This window comes from Anoplophora glabripennis, unplaced genomic scaffold (assembly GCF_000390285.2).
Source record: "Anoplophora glabripennis isolate ALB-LARVAE unplaced genomic scaffold, Agla_2.0 scaffold155, whole genome shotgun sequence".
NCBI lineage: Eukaryota > Metazoa > Arthropoda > Insecta > Coleoptera > Cerambycidae > Anoplophora > Anoplophora glabripennis.
This window is the reverse complement of record NW_019416721.1, coordinates 445,765-457,601: the sequence shown is the minus strand read 5'-3', so window position 1 is coordinate 457,601 and position 11,837 is coordinate 445,765. Positions and strand designations below refer to the sequence as shown.

Below are 11,837 nucleotides of genomic sequence, written 5' to 3'. Positions count from 1 at the left end.
ACCATGCCGTTTGATGGTTGTAAGATCAGCACCTTTATTGGCCAATAAAGTTGTTGAAGTGCGCCTTATACAATGGCCAGTATATGCTTCTGGATTTGCGATATTCAGGAATGAAGCAACTATTGAGGGTACCTGCACCAATGTGCTGTTTCCAACAGGCTACGAGATGAGAGATGTCTTGTATTATGTTCCTTTAGACAATTTTATAGGACTTTTTTCGAGTAAAAATTTTATTTACTTGGCCTATTAAGTTTTTAACATATACTTTGTTCCCTTTTTTCCTACCAATATGAATTAATTAATAGGTAAAACCAACCAGCTTCTTCATGCAAAGAATTCTCTTTCAAATATTTTTTTTATCATGGGAAAATTCAAATAAAAGACATATGTTGTCACTAATCGCAGAAGCCGCGCTTGACCCTGGCATGCGTGATTAACATTGACATCAAAATCTGATACACGGTATTAATCCGATTGAACCTGATACAGATAAAGAAACCTTTTATTGGTAAACCTCAAATCAGAAAGAGTATACACGGTATTTATATTCAATAAAACTGTTTTACGTTACACTCTTAAAGCGTAAACAATTGTTGCATTGTTGAGATTTTAACAATAGCGTTTAAAGGAACAATCGATTGATAAAAATAGGAAGGTTTAAAGGCCATCGAAACCTGTAATTTTGTTATTATTCTGTTTGGCAAATGAAGACTTATTTAATTATTTATGAGCTTAGTCTTTAACCTGTGGCCAAAAAAGTAATGGCCCTAGAACGGATCCCTGAGGCATAAAGTTTTTTTTTTTGCGTTGGCCATGATCTCCTCTGTAACCACATGATCTCGGATTGTTATTTTAGTGCAAAGTGTTAATGACGATATTTGAAATGTGCGGTTTTCTGGAACAAGGATGAAATGTGAAAGGTTGCCTGAAACAGGAAAATTTTTTATTTTTTCAAAAATCACTTGCTTCCCCCATTTTTTTTCGAAAATTGATAACAACTTGGAAACTGTCACAATTTGGCCTGAAGTACTTTGAATGAAATTAGTCTAGAATTTGCCGTAGAACTACAAAATGCATAAATATACAGAGTGTTCCTTTTGAAATAACAGAGTTGACGATGACTTCCGGTATAACCGGAAGTGCGAGGAAGTCGAAACTATTTTCATTGAATAGATCTTTTGGATAAACTCTTATAAGCAAATTTTCAGATTTCAATTCTGACTACTCTTTGAGATAATCCTAGTGGGCCCTCTCCGCGATACACCCTGTATACTTAGGCATATCAATACATTTGGGCAAATCGCAGTGCAACTTTTTTAGTGGCAGCTCATTTATAATATGTACCTTGAGAACCAAATTGATATATTTTTTAAAGTTATCAATACAATCAAGAAACAAATTGACGTCATTAAATCGATTTTGTAATACAATAACTGCGTCTCTAAAAAATTGGATAACTCATCGTTCCAGCAAGAGAAATAAGTTTGTAATATTGTGTTAATTACTCCAATAATGGTCATTTCTTACGTCGGGTAGAGATCTATAATTTATCGGGGAAGGTTAAAAACTCGTCATTATGTATTTCAGTAATTGATGACCACAATTTATAATTTTGTCGATAAAATGCTTACGTGATCACTACTTTTTTTTTCAAATTACCAATCATACAGCAAGACGAATAATCGATAATTTTGTTTTATTATTAAGTAGTAGGTCATGCAAATGTACGCAATATCAAATAATCACTTAAACTACTTCACAATACGTGATAATTATTCTTTGTAAAGTGAAATGATCTCTAAGCAGAGCATCAGCTGTTTTGAAGCAAGTTATATTTAATACCTACTTAATATGTTGGACACAGCATGCAGGTAAAGTACATTCATAAATTTAAGAGAATGACTACCTGAGTCGACCTGAGTTCAGCGGAGAATTAGCTCAGAAGACTTGAGTTTCTGTGGTATAAGTGTGCTTCAAATTTAACTCCTATTTGGGTTGCCATGAAGCTGAGATGTTAGAATGCTTGTTTGTAAACCAGTTAATTTCCAATATTCAATGAAACATTGTAATTGCCAAAGTTAAAGTAAGTAAAGAGGTTATCGAGTTCTGCAGTGAAATTATGCAAATTGTAAAGAAAGTGTACTTAACACAATGTGAAACTTCACAGCAAAAAAATTAGCATGGAGAGGATAGAAAGGATTTTCTGTTCGCGTCCGATTTTTCAAGAAATAAACTGAAAATCTGGACAATGTAATAGGTCGCGTAGAATATAACCCAATTTTTAAATCTACACGAAATGGTTCCAAAAAATTTGCAGATAGCAAACTGTTAATTATAAATTAGGACAATCCTCAAATACGTCCTATTTATCAGTAAACGGAGCTGAGAGGAAATCACGTTAAGATCGTCAAATTGTTTTTAATCCACTAGTGGAATAAAGTAACTTTATTTCACTAGTAGAATAATGAAAAAATAATAACCTACAATAAATCAAATTTAATTTATTTACTTATTAACATTTACATCTATAGTAATAGAAATTTAGTTTTTTGTTTTATCACATTTAACTTCCTTTCCGTTAATAACAACCCTTGTAGCATTGTTGCCATCATTTTTAAAACGCTTAACATCTGCCGAAGTTTGTGAAGAACTTGCACAAGTTACGGATGTTCCTTCTTGTAAAGAAGAACTATATTTTCCTTGGATTTTCCTTGCAATATCAAGTTTGTTAGATGTAGACTCCTTAACATAACTTTCTGCTACAGAGGAGTTCTTCTATCTACCATGCCGTTTGATGATTGTAGGATCAGCACCTTTATTGGCCAATAAAGTTGTTGAAGTGCGCCTTATACAATGGCCAGTATATGCTTCTGGATTTGCGATATTCAGGAATGAAGCAACTATTGAGGGTACCTGCACCAATGTGCTGTTTCCAACAGGCTAAGACGTAAATTTTTATTAACGTATCTTAAAAAAAATTTTTTTGTCTTTTGCTAGGCGAATTGGACGCAGAGAAATGTATTTTCTGCATATTTCAACAGCATTTACGCAAAATCCTTCTTATGTAATTGTATATTTTCTTGAAATGCCCGTCTTGGCGTCAGGTATTGAAACAAGTAGGTAACTGCCAACGTCCTGTATGTCACTAATTTTCAAATTTGTCAATTCGCAGCATCGACAGGCACCAGAAACCCCCATCATTAGTGCAACCAAAAATAATTCAAAGTTCACAATAAACCTAACAATATGTAAAAGGTAAAGAGATATACCTTAATCATTAAATATTCTTTATCGGAAGGCCCAGTCAAAAATTCTTCAATATGTGTTGGTATTATGTGTATAACTAAAACACTTTATAATTAAAAGATATTATTTATTCACTTATTCAGATATCACACCTATTCTGAATCAATCAAAAATTATCAAATTGAAAACTTAAATTCTCTTTTAAGCTTAGTCCTACAATATACCTCTGTATGTTTATAAGCATTTTTAATTTATGTTCAAGAGCCCTTGAACCTTCGGCTGAGAAATATAAACACATTAAAAGTAGGCATTAGTATGTATGGATGGGAATGTTTTTGTATACGTAACTTGAGTATCTTTCAACAATATGTGCTCTTTCCAATACTGAAGCTGTTTTTGCTTTGTATTTAAAAAATGCGATATTATTACTTTTTCATTTATTGTCATTACTCTCCCTTTTTCCTCCATTCGTTAAATTCGGCGAACACTTTTTCGCAATGTTCTCGGGATTTCGCTGGCAATAAATGGAAAATTGCTGATTGAGCTTCTTCAAATACAGCCACAGAAACACAATTACTTGTTTGCATTTTTACCAAATTCAGATAGAACTGTTTATTAAATAATTGATAATAAACTAGTAAGAAATATTAAGTCGTGCGAATGTTTTATTTATTAAATTCCAATAATTCTGACTCCACAAATATAATTGTGATGTGATTATGTATAAAACGTTGTATTCCATTCGTGTTTTAATTGCCTTTTATCCACTTAAGGATATTAAACGCCCAAACTATGTTCTCGCGTTTAAACATTCTTGCGTCGATAAAATGCTACTTAACACACTTATACAACAAATAACAATTATAATAGTATTAAAAACGTTATTAGCAGTTAATAAGGAAAAGTTACTAATTTTATTCGTGTAAAAATAAAACGTAAGACGTAAGTAAAAACAAATTACCAACTTTTTGGTTTATATTTTAAGGATTTTAGGTGGTACTAAATAGAATAATTTTGGAAGAAAATATATGAATTACTTATATGTCATCATGTGTTGCAAATATCATCTTAATTAACAGAAAAAATTACGGATATTTTTCGTTGCCATTGCTTTTGACAAAGACTTCTACTTTTTTACTTAGAACTGGTTTAACAGGTAGTGTTCTTTCAAAAACAAAAACAAAATTACCAGATTTCCTCTTTTAAATAACATATATTTTAATATTGAACCTATATATGTTTGTTAGTAGTCGATTATTGCCCCACTTTCCTTAAATACCCAATTGACCCACTCCACTACTGACATTAAACACACTATCTCTCACATTTGCTTGTTTATATTTTTTTCATTAGGTCAACGACCGAGCGCTCGACTAAATCTCGTTTTATGATAACAGGATGAGGCCGATTTAAAAACGTTGTAAACTTGAACTTAGCGTCAGTCTGTGCCGAGATGGAACGCTGGAGAGGTAAAGTGGCGGTGGTGACGGGAGCCAGTGCCGGTATAGGGGCCGCTATAGCAGAGAAATTAGTGGAAGAGGGTTTGCGGGTAAGGGATAATTGTACTTTGCAGACGGCGTTTCTAAAATGCATCATATATCTTAAGGGGGTGATTCGGCGTGGTTAAATAATAACGGTAGTTAATGTGGATTATTTTTCTAAATGTCAATTGTTTTCTAGTTTCAAATTGTTAAAGTACAATTTTTTAATTTAATGTATCATTTTCGTAGTATTTTGAGGCGTTGAACACGATGCATTAGTAAGATTTACCTATGCTCTCTACAATTCTCAGAAAATCCACAATTTGGTGAAAACTGGCCTAAATATGGGCCAAAATTTGTTTCCATACTTGAGTATGGATTTTTTTATATGCCTGTGTGTTATTATTACAATTGCTAATAGAAACTTTAAATAGGTAAGTAAATAACACATTAACAAACAATAAAACAGTAAAACAGGTTGTCCTCCGTTTTATTCAATACATTTCTTAAAGCTTTATAAAAAATGCCTCCTAACTCGGCGAAAAATCCCCGCTGTTCCTAATAGTTTGGCACCCCTGTACTATTTTCAATTGGACATCTTCAAAATAATCTATCGATGTGATATAAACTAATTATTTTAAATGGTCGCAGAAGAAGAAACCCATGACATTTAAATATGGTGATCGAGGTGGCCGTTTCGATCTATTCATCAATGAGGAAATACTGGATTCAGATGTTCGCGAACTACACTGAAGTGTGACTGTGCGCTGTTTGTTCTTATATTCAAAGGAACATCTTTTAAATAAAGAGGAAGTTGATTTTGGAGAAAATGTAGGTATAAATCGTCATTTAATGAACCATTAAATAAAATAGCTGCTGCTTTGTTTCACTAATCGTGTGTGGATTTTCATGAGTCAATGCTAATTCATCAGATATGAGATCCTTTGGTTGTTGTGCTGATATTTTTCCAAGATGTTATGGCAGTTTTCAATTGTTTTAGCCGATAACTATCGTAAAAAGCCTGCGCCTTTTGGACATCAAATGGAAAGAACTGTTCCTCGAGATGTACTCTCCAAGAATGTCTTATTCCTACTTCAACATCAATTTTTCTAGAGTAGTTTTTGGGATTCCTTCAATCATGTTTAGAACTTTTTCTTGGGCGTCCTCTAGTTCCGTTAGAAACTATGAAAGTTCCAATTCCACGAACTTCTTTGAATGTTGGTAGATGTTGGAGAATGTGAAATATTTCTATTTGTATAATTATCTATAATATCGAGCTATCGCCGCATTTCTATTTGCTTTTCCACAACAAAAATTATACAGGGTGGGCCACCAGTAACGCCTCAGTCGCTAGTGACCAAACGGCAAATGTTACAGAAACCTGTTTAGGTGGGTATGTGTAGGTTGATTACGGCTACATTTTAAAAATATTTTGAAATATACAGGGTGTCCAGGAAAAGCGTACCATATCAAAGTTATGTATTTTTAAATGGAACACCCTGTATTTTACTGCATTTTTGAAAGCACCGTAAAAAAATAGGTGAANAACATATATATATATATATGGGCTTGGAGGCAGTTTGTTGTGTTTTTGTTTGGTGCCAGAATTAAATTTTTGGTTTGTAAACAATGGTTTCGCTGTCTTATTGCTCGTAGGATCTATTGTAATTTGTTCAAGAATTCATCATACAAGTAATTTTTTTAAATAACTGATTTAATTTAATTGCTATAGATTCTTATTTGGCAAATGCACCACGTAGATTAAGCTCTATTGTTTTAATTAGAGAAAAGTTTCATTAGGCGCCGCTAGAGGGCAGTTTACATACAATCGATAAAAGTGTTTACCATGATAGGTTACTTGAAAGGTAATAATAAATACTTTGATAAAGATACATTTTGTTCAAGTTGCTGAATGTAGCCGTTTGGCAGTAAATCGAACCTAAATTACACACACACACAAAAAGAAAGTCCAAATCGAAGAAACCCACATATCATATCCGAAGGAATACGATACGCTGAACATGATCAAAACTGTGGTCAAAATTTATTACTTGCCCATGAATTTCGGAAAAATGTGAAATTTTTCCGTGAAAACGCCTAAATATGGATCAAAACTAAATTTTGTCCAAATGTATAGTCTGTTCAGGCGCTGAATACGACTACTACGAAAGGGACAACATTTAGGGAAAAATCAGTTTTGACCAGAATTCACCCAAATAGTGGATTTTCTGAGAAATATCGCTCCTCCTCAAAATACTACGAAATTGACATATTTGGACAAAATTTAGGAAAAAATCAGTTTTGACCCATATTTGTCCAGTTTTTACCCAAATAGTGAATTTTCTGAGAAATATGGAGGTCATGGGTAAATTTTACTAATGGCATTGTGTTCAACGCCTCAAAATACAACGAAATTGACATATTTGGACAAAATTTAAGAAAAAATCAGTTTTGACTCATATTTGGGCAAGTTATCGCCCATTTTCTGAGAAATATCGAGATTAAGGGTAAATTTTACTAATGGCATCGTGTTCAGCGCTTCAAAATACTATAAACATGATATATTTGGACAAAATTTATGAAAAAATCAGTTTTGACTCATATTTGGGCAAGTTTTCACCCAAATGGTGGATTTTCTGAGAAATATCGAGATTAAGGGTAAATTTTACTAATGGCATCGTGTTCAGCGCTTCAAGATACTGTGAAAATGACATATTTGGACAAAATTTAGGAAAAAACTCAGTTTTGACTCATATTTGGGTGTTTTCGCCCAAATGGTGGATTTTCTGAGATCAAAGGTAAATTTTACTAACGGCATCGTGTTCAGCGCTTTAAAATTCTACGAATATGATATATTTGGACAAAATTTATGAAAAAATCAATTTTGACTCATATTTGGGCAAGTTTTCACCCAAATGATGGATTTTCTGAGAAGTATCGAGATCAAAGGTAAATTTTACTAATGGCATCGTGTTCAGTGTTTTAAAATACTACGAAAATGATATATTTGGACAGAATTTATGAAAAAATCAGTTTTGACTCATATTTGGGCAAGTTTTCACCCAATTGGTGGATTTCCTGAGAAATTTTCTCTTGCGTTTGGACTTTCTTTTTTGTGAGTCTATGTTATTATTACAACTGTTAACAGACTGCTAACATTAAATAATCAAATAACACATTAACAAACACTAAAACGGTAAAAAAGGTTGTTCTTCATTTTCCTCAATACATTTCCTAAAGCTTTTTAAAAAAATGCCTCCTAAATCGGTGAAAAATCCCCGCTGTGTCCCCAATAGTTTGGCACCCCTGTATTATTTTCAATTGGATATCTTCAATATCATCCATCGGCGTGGTATAACTGAGTGTTTTGAATGTCCCCAGAACAAGAAATCCATAGAATTAAAATCCGGTGACATTAAGGGTCCGTTTCGATCTATCCATCAATGAGGAAATACTGCTTTCAGATGTTCGCGAACACTGAACACACTGCAGTGTGACGGTTCAAAAGAACATGTTTTAGAGAAAATGTAGGTATAAATCGCCATTTAATGGACCGTCAAATAAATTAGGATCTATAAGGTAATCCCTTATTATCCTAGACCACATACCTATTAACAGACGTGTTGTGGTTTGGTGATATCGTTCCAAGATTCGATGGCACATGTCCAATCGCCTTGGCTAATCATCTTTCCCATTCCTACTTCAATATCAATTTTTTATTTCAATCATGTTTTTCTTCTTGCTCCACAGTCCCAATAACTTTGAAGCGTCCTCTATTTCCGTTAGAAATGTTGATCCCCATTCACCAATTTGGTGATGTTTGAGAATGTGAAATTTCTTTATTTTGATAATTTACATTCTCATCTATCAATCTAAAAATTTATGAAATAAGGAGTTTATTCCCTATTCACAGTTTGTAACATTGTGATATATTGTGATATAATAGTTACCTACTATTTGTATAAGATTACAATTTTCTGTTATGAATAACAAGATAATGATATTATGACGTATGACGATCTAAGTACACAGCGGATACGATACGTCTCTAAAACTATTTACTCACACTCTTTCAGTGACACATAAATAAACTATTATTTTAATTTGCCAGCGAAAGGTGCTGTTGTTAACCACAAGAGTTCAGTGGGGTTCGAAAAGCAAAATAACACCGTTAAAATTTTTTATTAAAAGGTGAAAAATGTGTGTAAGACTGCGAATTATAACAGAAATTTGGCAACATATGTCATGTATATAGATATACATTAGAGGTTTACCAAAATTAATTTGTAGTGATCTAGACATTATATTTTTTCTCTCTAAAACCATAAGAATGGGTCTTCATCTACAGATTCCAAAGTTCTGTCTTTCAAGTGAACTGTACGAACAGGTCTTCCTCTTGCTCGACTTATCATTAACACTCTGTATAACCCCGGGGTTAATATAGGGTCCAGCCGGTCTTTTATTGACCTTAACCCCTGTTAGATTTTTCGTGTAAATAGACACGCTATTTATCGATTTTTCCAAATGTATTGTTTATATGTAATTAAAATGTGTTTGAAACCACTATTTCAATTTTTTTATAATAATTATAATACTGAGCCGATGCATCAAATTCTAGACAAAATATAAACATTTCAAAATTTTCCAGGTAGTCGGATTGGCTAGAAGAAAACACAGGATTGAAGAATTGGCAGCAACTTTGGAAGGAAAACCCGGAAAATTGTACGCCTACAAGGTCGACATGACCAAACAAGAAGAAATCCAGGAAGCCTTCAAGTGGATCAAAGAAAACGTCGGACCTGTGCACATTCTGATCAACAACGCCGGAATCAACAGAAAAACAACAATAATTGACGGTAAGGGAGATATTTCGTGTAGTTTTACTCTATTGCTTCATCCTTTGTATAATCTCTAGCTAGTTTTGAGTCAACAACAAATAGCAACTTTATTTGGACGTTATGATCCAATTGGTGATTTTGATTTGCCATTTCGACCAAAAAGTTGACGAACTTTTCTTATTCGCTTCAATTACGGCTTATTCATCATCGTTCATTTTCTAGTAGAAAAGCTGACATCTGTAACACTATTTAGATATATCCGTAAATAAATTATAGGTAACATCGAGGATTGGAAAAAGGTCCTAGACACCAACATCTTAGGACTGGCCGTAGCTTCACGTGAAGCTATCAAAATAATGCAAGAGCACCTCATCGATGGACACATAGTCAACATCAACAGTGTCTCGGGTCACCAAGTGGCGTCTTTGCCCTTCCTGAATGTCTATCCGGCTTCCAAATACGCCGTTACTGCCCTTACGGAAACGCTGAGGAAGGAGTTGGTCGCCATTAAGAGCAAGATCAAGATATCTGTGAGTACCCAATGATAATAATGTTACTACTTATCTATGAAGACTTAAGTAACATTAGTAACTAGTATTTGGATTTAAGTCGCTACATAACAAAAGCTGAAATGATTAAAAATTGTTAAAGTTTTGCTTAATGCTGACCGACTATTGATAAAAAGTCATAAGCTTTAACAAAAAGTTACGCAGTCAAATTATTGGACGAAAGAGACTATCTATTTTGTTTCGAAATAAAAGTTAATATCGTTACGAAGAAAGAGGCAGAAGGATTAAGGAAGCATCTTCCAAAAGGTGTTATCTTGCTAGTCGTTTCGAACAATAATTCGTAAATTCCCTTGTAATAATAGTTACTTATTGTATAAGTATTTTAAGTAGCATTTTATTCACGCAAGAATGTTTAATATTCTTAAGCTTATGACTTTCTTCTTTACGATTTTATTTTTTCATTTGCAAAGAATCGAATAAATGAATATCAACATGTTTTTTTTAAGGGCAGATCCACCACCTCCAACCTTCTGTGTATAACTCAATATATCTCGGGTGTTTTTTTATTCGAATTCGCAATTAGATGTAATATACACCGATTTCACAAAGGCATTTGATCGGCTTGATCATGGTGTTTTATTGACTAAATTAAATAGTTTCGGTTTCTCAAAGGACTTAATACACTTCTTTTTATCTTATTTATTAAATCGGCATGCATTTGTTGAATATAATGGTCGGCTGTCGAAAGAATTTGTAGCTACTTCTGGTGTACCGCAAGGATCGGTTCTTGGTCCTCTTTTCTTTAATATGTTCATTAATGATATTGTGGCTGGAACTGATGTTAATTGTTTATTATATGCTGATGACATGAAGCTCTATAAGTAGTGGAAATGACTTTAAATTTACAATCTGCTTTAAATAAAATTGTTTTATGGTGCAATGTTAATAACTTACAGCTTAGTATTAAAATGTGTTATGTCATGACCTTCTCTCTCAAACAGCAACCGATTGCATTCGATTACTGTATTGATAATACTATTCTCACCAGGCCACATACCATCCGTGATTTAGGTGTACTATTTGATAGTAAATTGTCTTTTTCGTATCATAATTAATATGATTACGACGAAAGCTTTAAAGTGCTAGGTTTTGTAGTACGCTGCTCTAAGGATTTTAATGATTCCTCTACTTTTAAATTATTATATTCAGCTTTTGTTAGATCTAAATTATCCATCTATTGGTATCCCTCAATGTGACCTTTTAAATAGATTTTCATTTCGCAGTTTAGAGGAACGTAGAACGATTGCGCAATTGATATTTTTATATAAGTTATTACATAATTCAATTGACTGTGCTTCTTTACTTTCATTGTTAAATTTTCATATACCTAGATTATCATCTCGTTTTTCTTCATTATTTTATTTACCTATGTCAAGAATTAATATTCAAAAATACTCTCCTCTTTTTCAAATGTGTGATAAATATAATCTGTTTCAAAATCAGTTTGACATTTTTAATTGTAATATAGCCATAATTAAAAAAGTTACATTTACAAACTAAATTATATTTGTTTTTTGTTTTTTTCATTTATATACTGTTTTGTCTAATTGTTTACGTATGTAATGTTGTGTATTGTTACTTATCTCATATCATGTAGTGTATGATGTAGTTTTCTGTTTCTACCTACCCTGTAATTGGAATTTCTGTAGGGTAGTGTATTGTCTAAATAAATAAATAAATAAATAAATAAATAAATAAATATT

The 11,837-nt window shown here is 32.7% G+C and overlaps 1 protein-coding gene across 1 annotated transcript in view; it reads left to right on the top strand.

Annotated features, from left to right (window-relative positions):
* The first annotated feature begins 4,688 nt into the window (after window positions 1-4,688).
* LOC108915314 (farnesol dehydrogenase) overlaps window positions 4,689-11,837 on the top strand; it is a 14,490-nt gene continuing 7,341 nt past the window's right edge. The window contains exons 1-3 of the mRNA XM_018721312.1: window positions 4,689-4,795; window positions 9,376-9,583; window positions 9,842-10,095. Of these exons, the coding sequence (XP_018576828.1) occupies window positions 4,700-4,795; window positions 9,376-9,583; window positions 9,842-10,095 (558 nt within the window). The 5' untranslated portion in view covers window positions 4,689-4,699. The remainder of the gene's footprint in view (window positions 4,796-9,375; window positions 9,584-9,841; window positions 10,096-11,837) is intronic.